General features: G+C 42.2%; 1 protein-coding gene across 5 annotated transcripts in view; it reads right to left on the bottom strand.

Annotated features, from left to right (window-relative positions):
* Nucleotides 1–6,348: 6,348 nt before the first annotated feature.
* The window catches only part of LOC309501029 (receptor-type tyrosine-protein phosphatase mu), a 299,591-nt gene continuing 282,347 nt past the window's right edge, over nt 6,349–23,592 (bottom strand). For 2 of the 5 annotated variants that reach the window (XM_082172944.1, XM_082172946.1), the window contains 2 exons: nt 21,062–21,197; nt 6,349–7,623 (listed from right to left, as the gene is read on the bottom strand). In XM_082172944.1, the coding sequence (XP_082029070.1) occupies nt 7,570–7,623; nt 21,062–21,197 (190 nt within the window). In that variant the 3' untranslated portion in view covers nt 6,349–7,569. The remainder of the gene's footprint in view (nt 7,624–21,061; nt 21,198–23,592) is intronic. The other 3 variants (XR_014206757.1, XR_014206758.1, XM_082172945.1) reach the window with 3 other exon arrangements.

The raw sequence follows: 23,592 nt of genomic DNA, 5'->3' as shown, positions 1-23,592 counted from the left end.
TTCAAAAGACAGGTTGCAATCGAGTATAACACCCAGGTCTTTTACTGTAGAGGATAAAGTAACAGGACATCCTATGATGTTAAAGTTGTATTGTGCGAGGTTTTGTGGGCGGTTTTTTGAACCGATAAGTATTACCTCTGTCTTGTCTGGATTTAATAAAAGAAAATTACGCGTCATCCAATCTTTTATATCTTTAACACACTCTGTCAATTTGGAAAATTTAGCGTTTTCATCCGGCCTTGATGAAATATATATTTGAGTGTCATCAGCATAACAATGGAAACTAATTCCATGTTTCCTTATAATATTTCCAAGTGGCATCATATATATTGAGAATAACAGAGGGCCTAATACAGATCCCTGCGGCACTCCATAGTTTACTGGAGTTATGATCGATTTTTCTCCATTTAAATAGACAAAATGGTAGCGGTCAGATAGGTATGATTTGAACCAGCTTAGTGCTTGTCCTTGAACACCAGTATAATTTTGTAGTCGATCTAAGAGTAATGTATGATCTATAGTATCGAATGCAGCACTAAGATCAAGTAAAACTAGTATTGAGATACAGCCTTGGTCAGAAGCTAAAAGTAAATCATTTGTGATTTTAACGAGCGCAGTTTCAGTGCTATGATGCGGTCTGAATCCAGACTGAAACTTTTCATAGATATCATTTTGTTGCAAGAAAGAGCCCAGTTGAGCGGACACCACTTTTTCTAATATTTTAGACATAAATGGAAGATTTGAAATGGGTCTATAATTTGCTAGATTATTATGATCTAATTGTGGTTTCTTAATGAGAGGTTTTATAACTGCCAGTTTAAATGTTCTTGGAACATGACCTAGAGATAAAGACGAGTTAATAATATTGAGGAGAGGCTCTTCCACTACAGGTAACACTTCTTTCAGTAGTTTAGTTGGTATAGGATCTAATAAACATGTTGTTGTTTTAGATGAAGTGATAAGTTTATTTAACTCTTTTTGTTCTATAGTTGTAAAGCACTGTAATTGTTCTTTCGGGGTGATAATTGAAGCTGAACTATAAGGCGCGATTGAAGATTGAACGTTTACAATTGTGGTTCTGATGCTTTCTATTTTCTCAGTGAAGAAGTTCATGAAATCATTACTACTGAACTGTAACGGGGTATTTTTTTCGGGTGACGTCTGTTTATTTGTTAGTTTAGCCACGGTGTTAAATAAAAACCTTGGATTGTTTTGGTTGTTTTCTATTAGTTTGCGGAGGTGCTCAGCCCTGGACGCTTTTAGGGCCTTTTTATAACGTGACATACTGTCTTTCCACGCGATTCTAAAGACCTCTAAATTAGTTTGTTTCCATTTATGCTCTAAAATACGGGTTTCTCTCTTTAAAACATGCGTAGTATTGTTATACCATGGTGCTTTATTTTTCTCTCTGACCTTTTTTAATTTAATAGGTGCAACCACATCCAATGTTCTAGAGAGAATGGTGCTCATAGTGCTAGTTAGTTCTTCTAGTTCATCTGTTTGTTTGGGTTCAGGCAGCAGCTGAGACAGATTAGATAAGCAATTTGAGAAATTATCTATGGTGGATGGGAGGATTGTTCTGCCTGGTTGATAACGCGACGCCGCATGACATATTACAGCAGTACGTAATATGCAAGTTACCATGTAGTGGTCAGTGACTTCATCACTTTGTGGAATGATATCTATATCGGTTGGATCGGTTCCATGTGATATAATTAAATCGAGTGTATGATTAAGACGATGAGTTGGTCCGATGACGTTTTGCTTGACCCCAAATGAATTTAATTAATCTGTAAACGCAGCTCCTAACGCATCATTTGGATTATCTACGTGTATGTTAAAATCTCCAACAATTAATGCTTTATCGACATTGACTAATAGGTCTGAGAGAAAATCTGCAAACTCTTTTAGGAAATCAGCGTAAGGCCCTGGCGGTCTATATACGGTAGCCAAGGCTAGAGATAATAGGGATGTTTTTCTAACATCTAAGAGCGTAACATTTAGTACAAGTACTTCAAATGAAATAAACTTATAACCCGTTTTCTGAGTAACATTTAGAATATCTCTATAAATGGTTGCAACACCTCCGCCACGACCAATCAGACGGGGCTCATGCTTATAACAGTATCCAGGAGGAGTAGACTCATTAATACCGAAATAATCATTTGGTTTAAGCCAGGTTTCAGTAAGGCAAAGTACATCGAAGCTATTATCTGTGACTATTTCATTTACAATAACTGCCTTAGGTGTGAGTGATCTAATGTTTAGAAGACCTAGCTTTAGAAATAGTTTTTGTTTACTAATAGCAACATTTTCTGTTTTAATAACAATTAGATTTTTCCTAGATCCTGCATTAGATTTATTATTTGATCTCACTAAACGAGGAATAGACACGGTTTCTATGCAATGTTCTACACTAGTATTTATATCAGTTGAATTGGTGCAGCAGAGACTATGATTTGGACTTTTGGTTACTAGTCAAAGGGTATTTAACATTTTGGAGATGTTATCCGACAGAAGATCCGCTCCGAATCTGCTTGGGTGTAAGCCATCAGCACGGAAAAGCCTAGGACGCTCCCAAAACAGATTCCAATTATTTACAAAGAGCAGTTTCTGCTCATTGCACCATGACATTAACCATTCATTTAGCGCAAATAATCTGCTGAACTTTTCATGCCCTAGTCGGTACGTGGGAAGCGGTCCTGACACAATGATCGTTGTTTCAGGCGATGTGCTGCGTACCGTATCGAATAGATTCCTGAAGTCTTTCTTCAGAATCTCCGTCTGGCGCAGCCTGATGTCGTTCACTCCCGCGTGCAGGACCACAGTTCCGACGCGCTCGTCACCGTTCAGGATCTCGGGAACGCGAGCAGCGATTTCAGAAACACGAGCACCAGGAAAGCAGTGACTGTGCACCTTACTTTTACCTAACGTAGCGTGTACGTGCCGAACGATGGAATCGCCGATGATCACAGCATCGCGTTCTGTTTCGCGTAGAGGGGAGAAGCGGTTTTGTGTCGATAACTCGAAAACCGGGAGGGTCGGAGAAAGTCTTGGTCTAAACCTGACTCGCGTCTTCCGCTGCGGAACCACCCAGGCTTCATGGTGGCGTGTTGGAGCCGGAGTGAACGAGACCATGGCTGATTGCGACCGATGCTGAGGAACGCACGGAGTAGACGCGGTCGGAGTCAGCGGGTTAGTAACGTTAAACACTGATTTGTGTGCATCGGCGCGTGATGTTTCAAGAGCCAAACACCGGTCTCTCAGCTCGGCCTGTCTCAATAAAAGGTTGTGGATCTGTTTCTCAACAGCTTCCAGCTCAGACTGCAGTGCGTGCAGCTCAAATGTGTCCTCACCTGCACCAAGCGGTAGACTACTTACATCTGATATATTCGCCATTTTAACAGATGGACAGTGAGTTAGCAACGAAGCTACCAGTGATGCTATCAATATTAATACTAATTTATATTATAAGTTTGTTTGTTTGTAAGTGAGTGTGGAGAAGACGCGTTCAGCCGTGATCCACGGACGTAACCTTTAAGAGTATGCAGCGTTGGATCACTAATAGGCTTGAGACGCCTATTGTGTGTGTGTGTGTGAGTGTCTGTCTGAGTGTGTGTGTGTGTGTGTGTGTGTGAGTGTGTGTGTGAGAGTGTGTGTGAGTGTGAGTGTGCGTGTGTGTGTGCATGTGTGTGTGTCTGTCTGAGTGTGCGTGTGTGTGTGTGTGTGTGTGTGAGTGTGAGAGAGAGTGTGTGTGCGTGTGCGTGTGTGTGTGTGTGTGTGTGTGCGTGTGTGTGTCTGTCTGAGTGTGTGTGTGAGTGTGAGTGTGTGTGTGTGCGTGTGTGTGTGTGTGTGTGTGTGTGTGTGTGTGTGTGTGTGTGTGTGTGTGAGTGTGTGTGAGTGTGTGTGTGTGTGTGTGTGTCCAGCACAGTCTCAGGCTGGTTCTGGCTGAGCTGGAGATGCAGGTTATATTTAACTAGTGTTAACCTTGTGGAATCTCAAACTCAAGCTCTGATTACAAACACACACTCGCTTTCCTCATTACAGTCAGACTTAATGAGCACAGAACATGAATCAAACAGCAGAATGTGTGTCTGTGTGTGTGAGAGTGTGTGTGTGTTTGTGCGTGTGTGTGTGTGTATGTGTGCAAGTATATTTGTGTGTGTGTGTGTGTGTTTGTGTGCACGTTCAGAAGATCTAGCACGCAGTGAACAAATATATGCTGTTATGATGCTATTTTGTCATCTTCTTGATCTCGACATTCATCCACATTCACTTTCATTATGGAAAAGATGTTTATGGAAACGTTTATATAGAGAAGCATCTCATGTTCCAGATGTCACGATTTCCCTCGAGTATTTTGATATTCTTTAGTCTTGCTGTTTCTGGTTTTTATTTGCTGTGGTTATGGTTCGCCTTTGTTTCCATAGCTGCTGTGTGTGTTTCCATGACAACTCATTATCCACACCTGTTCCTCATTAGCCTCTGTTTGCCTGTGTATATAAATACACTGGCTGTGTCTGAAATCACTTCATTTACCCTTAAAAAGGCCATTATTTGAGCTGACAGACATCTGTAGTGGTGTCCGAAACCATAGTGGACGTTATCGAGTGCACTCATTCAATCCCATAATGCACCGCAATAACAAGTGTGCACTGTGACTTAAATTTGAAGGTTTTAGTCAGAGAACATAAAAAAATATATATATATTTGAACATTGAACATGATATTAGCATGAATTAGCATTAATGAATGAGGCATTTATATAGCACTTTCATATGAACTGCTATACACCCAAAGCGCTTTACAATCTCATCAGGGATTGTAACAGTTTGCTAACATGTTGCTAGCATTATTTAACACATTGCTAACATGTTTTAGCATGTTGTTAGAATAAGTTAACATGTTTTGTCAAGATTTAACATGTTGCTAACATAAGTTAACATATTGCTAGCATGATTTAGCATATTGTTAGTATGTTTAACATGATTTACCACAAAGATAGCATGGCTTAACATGTTGATAACATGATTTAACACATTGCCAATATGTTTAAGCATGTTGCTAACATAAATGAACACATTGCTAACATGGTTCTATCATGATTTAGCACATTGCTAGCATGTTGCTAGCATAAGTTAACGTTTTGTTTTTTTTGTTGAATTTTTTACTTCATCGGAATGGTATGAAACTTGGTAAAGGTTTTGGCTCTTGCTGTGTAAACACAGTGGACATGATTCGGACAGGGTAAATGGTCCTGAAAGAATGAGTGCATTGGAAATGAATGGGAGACGAGTATCCTCTAGTGGAAGCGTTCGGTACTGCAGCCGATCTCACTGAAAGATCATTTCTTGATATATCAAGCTCAAATTTGGAGCACAGATTGATTAGATTTATGGCTTTGATTTTCTCACTGTTTTAGAGTAAAACATGTTTAAACATCTTCATAGTGGAGTAATGTAGGGAATAGTGATCTCGAACTCCAGTCGTGTCTTCCGTGGATTACTCCAGGTATTCCCGGTTTGGATCCTTGTCGTCTGCTTTCCTCGTTTGGATGATCTGTGTGTCTGTGTTTGTTGGATCAGATCATATTCCCTGCGTTCCCGTGACCGGAGAAGAACCAACATGACCAACACTCATCAACACTATAGAAGTTTAACCCTTTCTGAGCTCCAGTTTCATGCTGTCGTCCTAATTAATTATGAGCTTAAAAAAATCGAAATTATGACTGTCATTATGACTTTAAAACAATAGCAACTTTTTAATCTAATAATTATGACTTTTTTAAATTTACCAAATTTTTATATAATTATAACTATTGAACATATATCATTGATATAATTTGAATAACTATTTCCATCACTTAAGACACAAAAAAAACATGCTTTTGTAAATCAAAATTATGATATAAATCGAAATTATGATGTAAATTATAATTATAAAATTAAAAAGTTGAAATTCTGACAAAAAGTCAAAATTGACATGAGATTAAAAAGTCATGACTGTCATAATTATGACTTTTTGAGCCAATTTACACTTTTAAATCTAATAATTATGATTTTTTTTTAAATGTACCAAATTTTGATTTACCAAAGCATAACTTTCTTATTTTGCAGTAATGAGCTTCCATTCAAAACTTGAACTTTTCTATTTTTGTTATCATTGATGAAAGTCTTTGACTGTTTTTTAACTTTTAACTTTGAGTGACACTTTACAACAAGCTTCTATTAGTTAACTAAAATAGTTCTAAATTAATTATTAATCTGACTTGATGTCAATGTCTGCATTTACATCAATATTTGTCTCTGCTGATAATATTATGTAACGGACCTGAGCTGACGTGAACAGCTGTATTTTTATTAACGATGGATAAAACATTAGAAATGAAAGATTGTAAGTGATGAACAGGCAGACATTTGTTGATCCATACAATATATTTGATCATGTACAATATGAACCAGTACAAGATGATTGTCTGGAATAAATATCACGGCACACCTCAAATATTTACAGTATAAACAAACAATATTAAAAACACGTGCAAACAATAAGACGGAAAGGAAAGCAAGTAAAGAATGAGCGACGGGAAGCTTTGGGTCGATTGGGTTTGTATGTTACGATGTTTTAAATGTTGTACAATTTACACGACAAAGTAACACTCATCAAACACTCGCGCGCGTTATTAACTCCGTGACCAGAGAATCCCATCAGTCTGTTCAAACGCCTCATGAATATGCAAATCAGGCTCATTAGAGACTCACATATTCATGAGGTCCTCGATCGTCTGCACCCTCAGATTGGTCATTTCAGCAGTAATTGTGTAATTACTTTAGTGTATGTGAATAAACGACACTTCTTTCTGGTGGATAAGAGCATTAAACACTTTTTTTTTTTTACGTCTTGTTTTCCAGCAAAAAATATCTAAACATTCAAAAATGTGTAAAAAAAAGAAAGAAAGTGAGTTTGTGCTTAAAAATGGAGTCAGAAAAAGAATCTTGTTTTCTCTTTGAATTAAGTTTATTTTTCTGACTCCATTCTTGTTCTTGTTCTTGTCATTTTGAATCAGAATAAGTTCCTCTCGCAGCATCTCTTCTCTTCTCTGATGATGTGGGCGGGGCAACCTGTCACTCACATGAGATCAGCCAATAGCAAACCACAACCATCCAATCAATTCCTCACAGACACAATCAAGCCCCGCCCACATTTGTTCTCGTTCCAGAAGTGTTTCTCTTGATATACGACACAATAGAGGAGAAAAGACGAGTGAGATCATGATGACTTTAAATATCTTCAGTAATGTTGTTTCTTCTCCAGTAAATGAATCTTGATTTAAGAATGTTTAGATATTTTTGTGCTGGAGAACGAGACAGAAATAAGTGTGTATTGAAGCACTTGAGAGTAAGACTGGATTCAGCGGGAATCTTCTCTTCCCATGAAGTCTTCATCTTAAAGATATACAAGCTGACTGTACACACACACACACACACACACACACACACACACACACACACACACACACACACACACACACACACACACACACACACACACAGCAGGAGTTCGGCGCTGTTAGCCTGAGTTCAGATACTCCAACGCCACTTCATAGCAGAACTTGTACTGATCCTGGAGAGAGAGAAGAAACAACGTGAATTAAAGTCTCACACTGTCAAACGCACGCACGCACGCACGCACGCACGCACGCACGCACGCACGCACGCACGCACACACACACACACACACACACACACTCTACATCAGCAAAATCAAACAGGAATTAAAGCTGCAAGCAGCGATGAAAGGGCCCTCGCACCCGTGCCGCCGCCACCCGGTGGCTTTAGGAAGACAGAGCATGGTTGGACAATGTGCATTTAAGGAGGTATATATAGTAGTTGCTAGCATGTTTAGTATGTTTTTTAGCATGCTTAGTACACAATAGTTATGTGGTTAGTACTGCATTACTTTGTTAACCATGTCAGTTTCTGTTGCCAGTAGGTGGGGCTATGTCTATATCTGAACATCGCTATGTAGATGTGTTCAGTGCAGGACTTTTATCAAACATGTGAAGTTTGGGGCAGATTGAACATTGTATGCTTGAGTTACAACAACTTCCTTTAGCATTTCTAGCAGGTTTTATGATGTTTCTAGCATATTACATATTAATTTTGGGGTAGATTGGACATTGCATGCCTGAGTTACAGCAAATTCATATTGCAGTAATAGGATGCTTTAACACTTAGCTAAGTATTTGATTGCATGTTTCTAGTATGTTGCTAACATGTTTAGCAGTTGGTGACACTTTTTTATATGTTATTAGGAGTCCAGAATAGTGTTAAACGTCACTTCCTGTTGCCAGCAGGCGGCGCTATGACTATATCTGAATATGAGCATGGACTTGTGTTCAGGAGATAACTATTATCAAACGTGTGAAGTTTGGGGTAGATTGGACATTGTATGCCTAAGTTACAACAACTTCCTTTAGCATTTCTAGCATGCTTTAGAACTTAGCTATGTGTTGCTAGCATGTTTCTTGCATGTTACATATTAAGTTTGGAGCAGATTGGACATTCCATGCCTGTGTTACAGCAAATTCCTATTTAATTGCAGCAATAGCATGCTTTAGCACTTAGCTAAGTGTTTGCTAACATGTTTCTAGTACGTTGTTAGCATGTTTAGCACTTGCTGGCACTTTTTTATATGTTATTAGGAGTCCACAACAGTGTTTAACATGTCACTTCCTGTTGCCAGCAGGTGGTGCTATGACTGTAACTGAATGAGCATGGTCATGTGTTCAGGACAGAACGCTTATCAAAAGTGTGAAGTTTGGCGCAGATTGGACATTGCCTTCTTGAGTAACAACAACATCCTGTTTCATTGAATTAGCATGCTTTAGCACTTAGCTAAGTATTGCTAGCATGTTTTAACATGTTTCTAGCATTTTTAGAAGTCAATGGCATTTTTAACATGTTGCTAGAACGGCATCAACGTGTTAAACATGACACTTCCTGTTACCAGTAGGTGGCGCTATTACTATAACTGAATATTCTCATGTAGATGTGTTCAGGCCATGACTCTTATCAAACGTGTGAAGTCTGGGGCAGATTGGACATTCTGTGCCTGAGTTACAACAAATTTCTATTTAATTGCAGTAATAGCATGCTTTAGCACTTAGCTAAGTGTTTGCTAGCATGTTTTAGCATGTTTCTAGTATGTTGTTAGCATGTTTAGCACTTGCTGGCACTTTTTTATATGTTATCAGGAGTCCACAAGAGTGTTAAACATGTCACTTCCTGTTGCCAGCAGGTGGCGCTATGACTATAACTGAATATGAGCATGGTCATGTGTTCAGGACAGAACGCTTATCAAAAGTGTGAAGTTTGGGGCAGATTGGACATTCCATGCCTTAGTTACAGCAACTTCCTATTTATTTGCAGCAATAGCATGCTTTAGCACTTAGCTAAGTGTTTGCTAACATGTTTCTAGTATGTTGTTAGCATGTTTAGCACTTGCTGGCACTTTTTTATATGTTATCAGGAGTCCACAACAGTGTTTAACATGTCACTTCCTGTTGCCAGCAGGTGGCGCTATGACTGTAACTGAATATGAGCATGGTCATGTGTTCAGGACAGAACGCTTATCAAAAGTGTGAAGTTTGGCGCAGATTGGACATTGCCTTCTTGAGTAACAACAACATCCTGTTTCATTGAATTAGCATGCTTTAGCACTTAGCTAAGTATTGCTAGCATGTTTTAACATGTTTCTAGCATTTTTAGAAGTCAATGGCATTTTTAACATGTTGCTAGAACGGCATCAACGTGTTAAACATGACACTTCCTGTTACCAGTAGGTGGCGCTATTACTATAACTGAATATTCTCATGTAGATGTGTTCAGGCCATGACTCTTATCAAACGTGTGAAGTTTGGGGCAGATTGGACATTCCGTGCCTGAGTTACAGCAAATTCCTATTTAATTGCAGTAATAGCATGCTTTAGCACTTAGCTAAGTGTTTGCTAGCATGTTTCTAGTAAGTTGTTAGCATGTTTAGCACTTGCTGGCACTTTTTTATATGTTATCAGGAGTCCACAAGAGTGTTAAACATGTCACTTCCTGTTGCCAGCAGGTGGCGCTATGACTGTAACTGAATATGAGCATGGTCATGTGTTCAGGACAGAACGCTTATCAAAAGTGTGAAGTTTGGGGCAGATTGGACATTCCATGCCTGAGTTACAGCAACTTCCTGTTTCATGGCGAAACATCAAAATTTGTCAGGCCGCCGAGGACCCGCCCTTCGACGAAAACTCAAGATCTTCGCAATTTAACGTCGCAAAGGCCTTAAGATTACACTCACCAAATTTGAAGATGATCAGATTAAAACTGTAGGAGGAGTTCGTTAAAGTACGAGGCCTGAAAATGGCAAAAAGTGCACAAAAATCAGAGAGGAAGTTGAAAATGGCTGACTTCCTGTTGTGTTTAGAGCTATGCTCCAAGAGACTTTTTTGTAGGTATTAGGTCCTTACACATATGTACCGAATTTCGTACACGTACGTGGAACACAGCGGGAGGCGCACTCCGTTGAACTTTTATAGGTGGCGCTATCGAGCCATTTTGCCCCGCCCAATTCTGAAACCTATATCAGATGTAAATTTTCGCCAGTTCTGACGCGTGTGCAAAGTTTCGTGAGTTTTCGAGCATGTTTAGGCCCTCAAAAATGCAATTAAATGCGGAGAAGAATAATAATAATAAACAGAGCAATTCCAAGAGGGTCCTCACACCATCGGTGCTCGGGCCCTAATTATGAATCTGGCTTTATCCAATGTTCAGATTAAGTTCTGTACATGTCTGCAAATTAAACATTAAACTAATGTAAACTAATGTTAACTAATGTAAACAATGTAAACTAATGTAAACTAATGTTAACTAATGTAAACTAATGTTAACTAATGTAAACTAATGTTAACAAATGTAAACTAATGTAAATAATGTAAACTAATGTTAATAATGTAAACTAATGTAAACTAATGTTAACTAATGTAAACTAATGTAAACTAATGTTAACTAATGTTAACTAATGTTAACTAATGTAAATAATGTTAACTAATGTAAACTAATGTTAACTAATGTTAACTAATGAACCTTATTGTAAAGTGTTACGGATATGTTAATGTGATTATTTTCACCGGTCTCACAGTAACATTTAACATTTATGAACTTGATCTCACAGGAGAAGCTTTTTAACTTCCACAAAGAGCGACTCTATAGTTCTGAACAATATAGGGGTGTAACAAAATATCGTGTCTCAATATATCGCAATACAAAAATGCATCAATATATATCGTGGATATAGTTCACTTAAAATAATAATTACTGTGCGAGAAAAAAATGCAAGTGTACAGAGTTTTAGTGTCAGTACTACATTAAACTCCTTTATACCATGGTCTGGGTGAATACTCGATTCTGATTGGCTGCAGGGTGTCCATTAAAAAGTGATAGAGGACACCTAGTAAAGGAGTTCTGGTGAAACTGACTGTTTACCGTTCGAAATGAATAAATAAATGCGCTGGCTACATCAGCTGTGAGTAACCATAGCAACAGGCAGTCAAAGTATCTATACGGACTATAAATCGAGCGGACTATAAATATCTCCGGTTGCTAAATAAACCGTCAGGCGTAACCAGGGAAACCAAGTTATTGTAGGTAAAAACGTCTCGGGTTACGTATGTAACCCTCGTTCCCTGAGTAGGGAACGAGACGCTGCATCGATACTCGATACTTTGGGGAATGCCCTCGGCATGACGCGTCTGAAGTCTGTAATGGAACTATTCCAATCTTGATTGGTGCTCGTCACTCGTGACGTTGCATGTGACGGTGATCCGGAAGCTATAAAAGGGCAACGGAACATAGCCGTATCAGCTTTTAAAGGGTCGAAGCAAGTCGTTCTCAGGAGCACGAAAAGTGTGGCCGAGAGATGCAGCGTCTCGTTCCCTACTCAGGGAACGAGGGTTACATACGTAACCCGAGACGTTCCCTTTCGTAAAGGGAACTCCCGCTGCATCGATACTCGATAATTTGGGGAACGAATACCCACGCCACCACACTGAGAGACCCTGCCCTGGTGTGAAGCAATCTGGCACACTCAAGACATGAGAACTTGTGAACCTGGTGTAGAGGACAGATCCAGACTGTAATGTTTGATGAAGGTGTGTGGGGAGGCCCAGCCAGCGGCATCACAGACCTCTTGAAGAGAAACCCCTGCTAGCAAGGCTCTAGAGGATGCCACTCCTCTGGTTGAGTGAGCTTTTATCAGGAGAGGTGAAGGCAGATTGCGCACCTCGTAAGCTGAAGAAATAGCCTCTACTATCCACTTGCTAATAGTCTGCTTGGAGACCGGGGAGCCCTTCTTGGATAACCCAAAACACACAAACAGCTGGTCCGACTTCCTCCAGCCCGAGGTCCTATGTACATAGGCCTCAAGAGCTCGGACCGGGCATAACAAGTGTAACTTAGCTTGATCAGCCGACACATGCGGTGGAGGATGAAAGGCCGGAAGGATTATAGACCGTGCCACATTTGTGGGCACCTTAGGCACGTAGCCAGGTCTAGGGTGGAGAATGGCTCTCACTCTGCCAGGAGAGAACTCGAGGCAAGAGGGAGCCACAGATAGCGCCTGCAGGTCGCCAACTCGTTTCAGGGAAGTAATAGCGAGCAGGAAGGCTACCTTAAAGGATAAAAATTTCTCAGACACCTTATCCAGGGGTTCGAAGGGTGCCAGGGATAAACCTTCGAGGACCACTGCCAGGTCCCACGTGGGGACCCTAGGCTGGATAGCAGGCCTCATCCTCCTGGCTCCACGAAGGAAACGAATTATGAGTGGGTGTGTCCCCAGCGTGCCCACCCCTAAAGGCGTGTGGAAGGCTGATATAGCCGCCACATAGACCTTAAGCGTGGACGGGGAGAGCCCGTCAGAGAAACGATTCTGGAGGAACTCCAGTACTGAAGCCACTGGGCAGTTAACTGGGTCCAACTGATGTTCTCTGCACCATAAAATAAAAATTTTCCATTTAAATGCATAAAGTTTCCTCGTGGAGGGGGCTCTAGAGTTTACAATGGTCTCAACAACCTCGGTTGAGAGACCAGAATTTATGAATTGGTCCCCCTCAGGGGCCAATCCAGTAGCTTCCTGGGCTACCGCCAAGGGTGAAATATCATGACCTTGGGCTGAAGAGGGAGGACCATCCTGATCCGGATTCACCGCGGAAGGCCTGCCAGAAGGGCCCAGATGTTTGGAAGCCATATTTGGGCCTGTCAGTACAGGGCCACTAAGAGTAAGCTGATCCCGTACTGCTGAACCCTCTTGTACTCTAGAACCCCCGGGGGCAGAACAATCGGGGAAAGTATACACAGACATGGCCTCAACCATGTCTGTATCATGATATCCAAACCCAGCAGAGCTGGAAGAGCATGGGAGAGGTGGCGCAGAAGGTGGCCGTCCACATAAAGGGGAAACAGGAGCACCTCTGACAAACCGACCTCCATCCCGGCTAAAGCCAACTTGGGGTGGAGTTCGAAATCCCCGGGCTGCAGCCCCTGCCTCGACAGGATGACTGCCCCCTCTTTGATCAGAGAGACCATCGACATAGTGTCTGTCAAAAATAGAACCTAATGGTCTCTCTGAAGTTTCCTCAGACCCTGTGTTTCCAACACAGGTACTAGGAGCAGGAACCATAACTTCCTCCCCATGATCAGAAAACGAGGGCATGTGCGCGTAACTCTGGTCATGCGAAGTGGGTTCCCTCTCGGGGAAAACCCATTGGTCCTGAGCCACTACTACAGGGCCCCCATGTACAGCAGGCCAAAGAATAGTATGTTGAACACTGCTGCCAGCGATCCCACTCTTTAATAAGGTCACGTAGTGGTGGCCTGGCCTAGCTTGATATTCATGACTATGGTAAGGAAGATGAGTGTCTGAGCTGGAGACAATTGTGCCTGCATCATGACTATAACCTACACCGCCCCCAGGAATCGGTTTCTCTGAAGAGGCACTGGTGATTTTTCCTAGACTCTGAGCCATATTCCCTAGCACCTCACGAGACTCGAAACAACACCTCGGTGTTGAACCGTCTGCTCTAGTAGTCAATGGACAGGAATGAGGATGCCCTGAAGACTCCATGGAGCTAGGACAGTGACCATGCATTCCGAGGAGGTGCGGGGATACAATACTAGGCCGAATGGAAGAATCTGGAACTGATGTGCTTTTCCCCCAAAAGCAGATCTCGGAAACTTCCCGTGATGGGGTTAGAAGGGAATGAGGAGTTAAGGGCCTTGTGGATCTATCACGACAGACCAGTCCTCGGAGCTGGTCTGACTGACAGTCGGAATCTTGAATCTGAACCCCCTCGGAGGTTGATCCATTACCCTGAGATCCGAAACAAGGCCTTACTCCCCTTCCCTCACAGGAACTATGAAGTACCGGCTGTAGAACCCGGGCTCCCGAAACCGAGGAAGAGCTCACCTTGAGGTTTCCTTTGTTAAGAGAGACTTGACTTCCTGTTCCAAGAACCAACCCTGCTCGGGGCTGGCAGACATGTGAACCACCCTTAGTAGATAATATTTTTATATTAGCTCCGCTGTAAGCAGGACCCTCCAGGCTATATTTTGAAGACCCCTCGGGGTGTCTAAATATGCTATTATGGGGACCAGTCCCTCAAGACTGGCCTTGGCTAAAAATGTTCAAATGGTTTCGGTGACCTGAAGCAGCTAACTGGCAGGAACTAACCGAAATATGCTCTCTACAGACCTCCTGAGAGGCGGCGAACTCGACAGGGCCGCAACGTTTCCGGGCAGATACTGCGATTTGTGTTCGCTGGAAGCCGATGTGTCCCGAAGCGCCATCGGCGGCGGGAAGTAAACATCGATTTCCTAAGGGCTGTATAAGGGGGCGAGACTCCTGTACTCGCTCTCCTGGGGGAACGGCCCTAAGGGTCTGCGTGTTACGACAAGACCTCTTAGTTGAAGCCATCTTAGCCCGAGAGACAGTCCTCAGACCTGTCCTCGATATAGAGGGCTTCATACGAGAATGTCTCTTCTGGCCCCAAGCCTTATACGGGGGGGCACGAGAGGAAACCTTCTCAAAATATGTTGAACTGGCGGCTGTCCCCTGAGGCTGCCCCCTGGCAGCAACCCCATGAGACCTAGATTGACAACTGGGGATAGCTGATTGTCGCTCTGCCTCCTGAAACCTTTCGACAACGGTTCTCGCCGTGTCGCCAAAGAGGCCAGAAGGTGAAAGGGGGGCATCGAGAAGGAAAGCCCTGTCTTTCTCCTCGATCCCCAAGCGATTAAGCCATAAATGTCTCTCTGTGACGACTATTGCTGCCATAGAACGGCCAATAGCACGAGCCGTCTCCTTAATAATACGGAGAGATAAGTCAGCTACTCTACGAAATTCAGTAATACCGTTGAGTGAGACCTCCCAGTTATCATCCACCTCTTTGAGGAGGTCAGCCTGGTATGCCTGTAATAACCCCATCGTGTGTAGGCATGCACCGGCTCGACCCACCGCCATATAAGCTTTCCCTAACAAATTCGATGTACGAGATTTGGAGGGAAGTGTCTGAGCTATCAGGGGTGACGCAACGTCAGGGAGAAAATATTTCGCAAAATATTCCTCAACCCGAGGCATCACCCCATAACCATTCTCATTAGATTCCCTAATAGATGAGTAAATATATACATTGGGGGAAAATAATTGAGATGAACATGGATTTTCCCACGATCTCGATACCTCAGTATGAAGATCAGTGAAAAAGGGAAGGCTCTGACACAAAGATTGTGACTGGGTCTGCAGGAAGCGCTCATCCATTTTATTTTTCTTAGTCGCTTCCTGCTTATTATATGGCCATTCAACGTTTAATTTAACCACTGCCCTGGTCACAACCTCCAGCAATTCCTCAATAACGGGAATATGGGGTGGCGAATCCCCATATTTATGTGATTCAGTGTTGATAATATCTAACCCCTCAGAGCCAGATAAATCAAACGCTGTGTCTTTAACACGGTCGGAAGAAGCCGCAGCGCGGGCTTCCGAACCGTGCGCGAGACCAGTGGAGCTGGTTAATAAACACTGAGAAAGGGTCGCAACCGTCTCAGTGTTATCTGCCAGCTCCACGTGCGAATCCCATGCATACAAGCGGCGCGCTGCCTCAACAGACGCGGGGCCTGATGCACTGGAAACGCGAGCCTGATCTGATTGATCGAACAAGCTCAAACGGGAGCGGAGCTCTCTCATAGATAGCTGAAAACAGTTTGCACAGACAGCGCCCTCGAGCACTGCCCGTGCATGCTCCACTCCCAGACAAACAACACAAAACGAGTGCGTGTCACCCTCGCTCAAATAGCGCGAGCAAGGGGACGCACACCGCCTGAGTCGTTTCTCTATATTCGCCATATATATATTGAGATAGACAAACAACACCAAATAAGACAATACAGTCACACAGAACGCTTGCTGAAGACAGAAAGCTGATACGGCTATGTTCCGTTGCCCTTTTATAGCTTCCGGATCACCGTCACATGCAACGTCACGAGTGACGAGCACCAATCAAGATTGGAATAGTTCCATTACAGACTTCAGACGCGTCATGCCGAGGGCATTCCCCAAAGTATCGAGTATCGATGCAGCGGGAGTTCCCTTTACGAAAGGGAACTTTAGATTTCGATTGTAAAACTAATTGAAATTTAAACTAATGTTTTAAACGTGTTATTTGGCAAGTGACCTTGGCATAAGCGGGTTAATGCCCTTCGAGGTGTCCATTGTCAGGTATTAAAGGGTTAGTTCACCCAAAAATGGAAATTCTGTTAGTAATTACTCACCCTCATGTTGTTCCAACCCCGTAAGACTTTCGTTCATCTTCGGAACACAAATTAAGATATTTTTGATGAAATCTGAGAGCTGTCTCACTCCTCCACAGGCTTATGGACACTATAACTTGCTGGCCCAGAAAATGTATTAAAGACATCGTTAATATAGTCCAAGTGACTCCAGTGGCTCAATCTTAAGTTTATAAAGCGACGAGAATACTTTTTGTGCGCAAAAACAAACAAAAATAACGACTTTATTCCACTATTCATTTCCTTCTGTCTGGGCCTCGAGTCTTTTCACGTAGTGTTTTAGCGTAGCGCTTCTGTGTTGTACGTCACCACATAGGCTCACTATTGGGCGACGCTGGTCATGTGTGTGATACATGGTGACGTGCAACACAGACGCGCTACGCTATTACACTACGTGAAAAGACTCTTAATCAAAAATATCTAAATTTGTGTTCCGAAGATGAACGAAAGTCTTAAGTGGTTGGAACAACATGAGGGTGAGTAATTACTGACAGAATTTTCATTTTTGGGTGAACTAACCCTTTAATGGACTTCGGCGGAGGCTGCCGCTGCGTGTCGGACGGTTCACGCCTCGCCGTCGTCCATTAATACCTGACAATGGACACCTCGACTCACCTCGGCATTAACCCTTACATATATAATGTTGAATATTATGTATAATAATGCAATGGGGAATATTTTTGTGTCCTGATAATGCCAAATGTCTGATGTTACCAGTATAAAGTGTTCTACATTATTTTAAATATATCTAGTCAGCGACATATTTATCAAGCGTATTCATCTAAAATAATTCAGTGTTTTCATCTTCAGAATCATGAAAATTGTTATTCTGGTGTCTCTATTGTCCTGCATTGGGTTTCAGCACCAAGTCCGAGTCTATTCATTTACACACACAATGTAACATCAAATTTAGCATTTTAATCAACAGGGCATATTTTGTTAATCTTTTACCATATGTCTTGGAGTATCGCAATAATATCGTATTGTGAGTTCAGGGGCCGGTTTCACACAGATAGACTTTGACTATGGCTTAGATATAGTAGATAGTCAGACTTCATATAGACATCTAAATCAGACCGTTGCACAAAGCACTTAAGACTCACTTCGACTTTTTGGGACTTTAGCTTATTCACCGTATCCCCTAGAGTTAGATAAGTCCATAAATACCTTTTTCTTCTCCGTGCGTGCTGTAAGTCTGTTTGACGCACCCACCGCTAGCCTAGCTTAGCACAAAGACTGGATGTAAATGGCTACAGCTAGCATACTAATCCCAATAAGTGACAAAATAACGCCAACATTTTCCTATTTACATGTTGTGATTTGTATAGTCACAGTGTGTACAAATAACAAGGTCATATGAGACAGCCATTTTTTAAACGTTTAAATACTGGGAACTATTTTCTGCTACTTAGGCGGAGTGATTAGCGCAGCACCCGAGAAGCGCCGTGGTGAGGAGCAGAGAGTTCGCTCTGAGTTGGAGTAATAGAGTCAGCAATTACTAGATAGTAAATGCAAAGTTTACAATCATGGGTGTTCGCTGTGACAATAAACAGGGGAGACCAGGTAATACCATGATGTTTCATAGAATTCCAACCAAAAACGCTGACCTGATGAATCAATGGCTACTTGCTCTGGATATAGATCCAAACACACCTGTAGACATCATCAAGGACTATCGCGTTTGCTCAGAACATTTCACTGAGGACGACTATTTTGAAAAAATGGAATTTGCCACACGGACCATGAAATGTGTGCTGAAGGATACAGCCATCCCATCGATAGTAAAGACAGGACAAAGTGGATCACCTGCGGCTGCGGTAAGTGTTCCGTTATGTTTTTAGATGACTAGCCTACTGTTACAGTGCCATTAGCTAGATGTAATGTAACCTTAGTGACACTATAACATGAATAGGGTGCTCACTACTATTACAGTTGTTCCCGGGCTCCATGTATCCCCTGTAATGTTAGTATTGTGTTGTCACAAACGCGCTCTATCGCCCCAGTAACAAATAAGCGGCGCTAAAGGTAACTTTCAGGACTGTAGCCTTCAACTTGCTAATGAATTGGAGGGGGGATGGGCAGTTTTCATTTTTGAGAAACAGTGACCTTGTTTGTGAAATAGTAGGCTACTCCCGTTCTGATTCTCCCCTCGACCTCAGTCTGTTCGGCATTGTCTATCAGCTTCCAAAGTTTGTAACTCCTCGTCTGTGTATTCTGGCTCAAAACGATATGGTTCTGGATCTTGGTTTGATACCAAATAAAAATCCTCTTAAGTGAAAGTGAAGTGAAAGTGAAAGTGACACGTGACGGCCAAGTATGGTAACCCATACTTGGAATTTGACCTCTGCATTTAACCCATCCAAGTTAATGCACACACATTAGGAGCAGAGTAGTGAGTAGTTAACACACACACACTGCAAACGTGGATACACACACCCAGAGCAGCGGGCAGCCTTTGTGTGGCGCCCGGGGAGCGATTAGGGGTTAGGTGCCTTGCTCATGGGCACCTCAGTCATTTCCCACCAGTTCTGGAATTGAACCAGCAACCTTTGGGTCACCAGATCAACTCCCTAACCACTAGGCCATGACTGCCCCCTCCTTACAATTCCTCAAAGTCATCCATGATCACGAATCACGTTCGCTACTAGCTAGTTAGTCACGTTGGTTTTGTTGACGGAACGGCGCTTCTCGGGTGCTGCGCTCATCACTCCGCCCAAGTAGCAGTGCTTCGCCTTCTGAGAAAATAGTTCCCAGTATTTAAACGTTTAAAAAAATGGCTGTGTCTCATATGACCTTGTTATTTGTGCAAACTGTGACTATACAAATCACAACATGTAAATAGGAAAATGTTGGCGTTATTTTGTCACTTATTGGGATTAGTATGCTAGCTGTAGCCATTTACATCCAGTCTTTGTGCTAAGCTAGGCTAGCGGTGGGTGCGTCATACAGACTTACAGCACGCACGGAGATGAAAAAGGTATTTATGGACTTATCTAACTCTGGGGGATACGGTGAATAAGCTAAAGTCCCAAAAAGTCGAAGTGTTCCTTTAAGTTAGGACTACACTGCAATGCATTCTGGGTAAAATAAGACACTTTTCAAAACAAAAAACATGGCGGATCGAGTAAGCGCATTCAACCGCTCAGTGCAGTTTACCCCAGCGGAAGAGATGTGTTTGTTGGAGGAGTATAACAGTTACAAGGACACTTTACTTGGGAAATTTTGCGGAGAATGTAGTAACAAGAAGAAATGTTTAAATTATGAGCCATTTTCCCTTTTCTTTTGGCTGTTTGTAATGTAACTGATTGTTACTGCTGGTTGCCAAGGTAACAGAGTCTTAGACCTGAGTTAGCCTGGGGGTAAGTTAGCCTGGGGGTAAGGGGTCTGGGGGTAAGTTAGCCTGGGGGTAAGGGGTCTGGGGGTAAGTTAGCCTGTGGGTAAGTTAGCCTTGGGGTAAGGTGTCTGGGGGTAAGTTAGCCTGGGGGTAAGTTAGCCTGGGGGGTAAGGTGTCTAGGGGTAAGTTAGCCTGGGGGTAAGGGGTCTGGGGGTAAGTTACCCTGGGGGTAAGGGGTCTGGGGGTAAGTTAGCCTGGGGGTAAGGTGTCTGCGGGTAAGTTAGCCTGGGGGTAAGGGGTCTGGGGGTAAGTTAGCCTGGGGGCAAGGTGTCTGCGGGTAAGTTAGCCTGGGGGTAAGTTAGCCTAGGGGTAAGGTGTCTGGGGGGGTAAGTTAGCCTGGGGGTAAGGGGTCTGGGGGTAAGTTAGCCTGGGGGTAAGGTGTCTGGGGGGTAAGTTAGCCTGGGGGTAAGGTGTCTGGGGGGTAAGTTAGCCTGGGGGTAAGGCGTCTAATGTTTTTGGTCTAAATTAAGTCAGTCTTTATTTTTGTGAAACAGACTAACTTGCATTAGACTAGTCTATGAGCACATTTTAGACTTGTCTAACACTATAGACCGGTCTAAAATAGCTTTGTGAAACCGGCCCCAGTATCGTGATATGTGCCGAATCGTGACATGAGGGCATCAGTAAACGACTCACACAGACGTGTATCAGTGTATTGGATCTGCGCATTCGGTCTTAATATAAACCTGCCGTCTGTCATTAGTGTTAAACGTTACAGCTGGGGTGAAAATATTAAAATAAATTCTCATGTTATTGTAAGATCCAGTGGATTGAACCGTACCAGGAGATCCACCATGTTGGGCTTGTTGTTGCGCAGGGTTTTGACGGCGTGAAACACGTCAACCGATCTCTGGTGTCGAAGCATCTCACTCACGATACTGATGGCACAGAACGTCCCACTGCGACCGCCGCCGTTCCTGACGACACACACACACACACACACACACACACGGTAAGAACCACAGCAGATCGCAGGACGTGTTACTGATCAGAGTCACAGAGATTCAGCGTTTGATCAGGAACATCTCATACATTCATAAAGACAAATTCATTCAAATAAGTGTTTGTGTTTTTGTGGAAAGCAGCTCAACTGTTTTCAACACTGATAATAATCATAAATGTTTCTTGAGCATCAAATCATCATATTAGAATGATTTGTGAAGGATCATGTGACACTGAAGACTGGAGTAATGATGCTGAAAATTCAGCTTTGATCACAGGAATAAATTACACTTTACTATATATTCACATAGAAAACAGATGATTTACATTAGAATAATATTTCACTATTTTACTGTATTTTAGATCAAATAAACTGAGTATTGGTGAGCAGAAGAGACTTTAGTCATTTGTTTTCCAATTATGTTGATTTTTATATTTATTTCAGCTTTACAGGGATTCTTTGGATTTTAATTTTGCAGATGAAAAGCTTTAATAATTTTGACGTTTTTGTAAAAAAAATTTTTTTTTTACGTCTAAATAAGTTTTTGTTATTTTAGTACTTCATTTTTAGATGTTTTATTTTTTCAAGTACAATTTTTTTATGGTTTTAGTAGACGACATTCTAATAATATTTCACTGTTTTTAAGGTATTTTTGATCAGCCTTCTTTCAAAAACATCTTAAATATTAAACACTTGTATGAACCGCTGGAGTTCAGGAGCTGGAGAGTTAAACCTGTTCATCTGTGGATTTAACATGGTTTGTGCCGAAGTACTTAACCTGTGTTTCAGACACACATTAATCTATTACGTCTTTACAACAGCAACAATAACTGGAGAGACTCTGGCAGAAAACGTTCTTGTAAAGAGAGTGACACTGGATCAGGAGAATGGTAGCAAAAACTGGAGTCAAACTAACATTTGATATAATACAGAGACACTAGCGCTCAAAAATTATGATTTAATGTTTGTGAAAGAGTCTCTTCTGCTCACCAAAGCTGCGTTTATTTGATAAAAAATACAGTAAAAACAGTGAAATATTATTGTAATGTATATCATCTGTTTTCTATGTGTATACACACTCACCTAAAGGATTATTAGGAACACCATACTAATACTGTGTTTGACCCTCTTTCGCCTTCAGAACTGCCTTAATTCTACGTGGCATTGATTCAACAAGGTGCTGAAAGCATTCTTTAGAAATGTTGGCCCATATTGATAGGATAGCATCTTGCAGTTGATGGAGATTTGTGGGATGCACATCCAGGGCACGAAGCTCCCGTTCCACCACATCCCAAAGATGCTCTATTGGGTTGAGATCTGGTGACTGTGGGGGCCATTTTAGTACAGTGAACTCATTGTCATGTTCAAGAAACCAATTTGAAATGATTCGAGCTTTGGGACATGGTGCATTATCCTGCTGGAAGTAGCCATCAGAGGATGGGTACATGGTGGTCATAAAGGGATGGACATGGTCAGAAACAATGCTCAGGTAGGCCGTGGCATTTAAACGATGCCCAATTGGCACTAAGGGGCCTAAAGTGTGCCAAGAAAACATCCCCCACACCATTACACCACCACCACCAGCCTGCACAGTGGTAACAAGGCATGATGGATCCATGTTCTCATTCTGTTTACGCCAAATTCTGACTCTACCATCTGAATGCCTCAACAGAAATCGAGACTCATCAGACCAGGCAACATTTTTCCAGCCTTCAACTGTCCAATTTTGGTGAGCTTGTGCAAATTGTAGCCTCTTTTTCCTATTTGTAGTGGAGATGAGTGGTACCCGGTGGGGTCTTCTGCTGTTGTAGCCCATCCGCCTCAAGGTTGTGCGTGTTGTGGCTTCACAAATGCTTTGCTGCATACCTCGGTTGTAACGAGTGGTTATTTCAGTCAAAGTTGCTCTTCTATCAGCTTGAATCAGTCGGCCCATTCTCCTCTGACCTCTAGCATCAACAAGGCATTTTCGCCCACAGGACTGCCGCATACTGGATGTTTTTCCCTTTTCACACCATTCTTTGTAAACCCTAGAAATGGTTGTGCGTGAAAATCCCAGTAACTGAGCAGATTGTGAAATACTCAGACCGGCCCGTCTGGCACCAACAACCATGCCACGCTCAAAATTGCTTAAATCACCTTTCTTTCCCATTCTGACATTCAGTTTGGAGTTCAGGAGATTGTCTTGACCAGGACCACACCCCTAAATGCATTGAAGCAACTGCCATGTGATTGGTTGATTAGATAATTGCATTAATGAGAAATTGAACAGGTGTACCTAATAATCCTTTAGGTGAGTGTATATTAAAGTGTAATTTATTCCTGTGATCAAAGCTGAATTTTCAGCATCATTACTCCAGTCTTCAGTGTCA

The sequence above is a fragment of the Leuciscus leuciscus genome, assembly GCF_965113295.1.
Source record: "Leuciscus leuciscus genome assembly, chromosome: 6".
NCBI lineage: Eukaryota > Metazoa > Chordata > Actinopteri > Cypriniformes > Leuciscidae > Leuciscus > Leuciscus leuciscus.
This window is presented reverse-complemented; position numbering and strand designations above follow the sequence as displayed.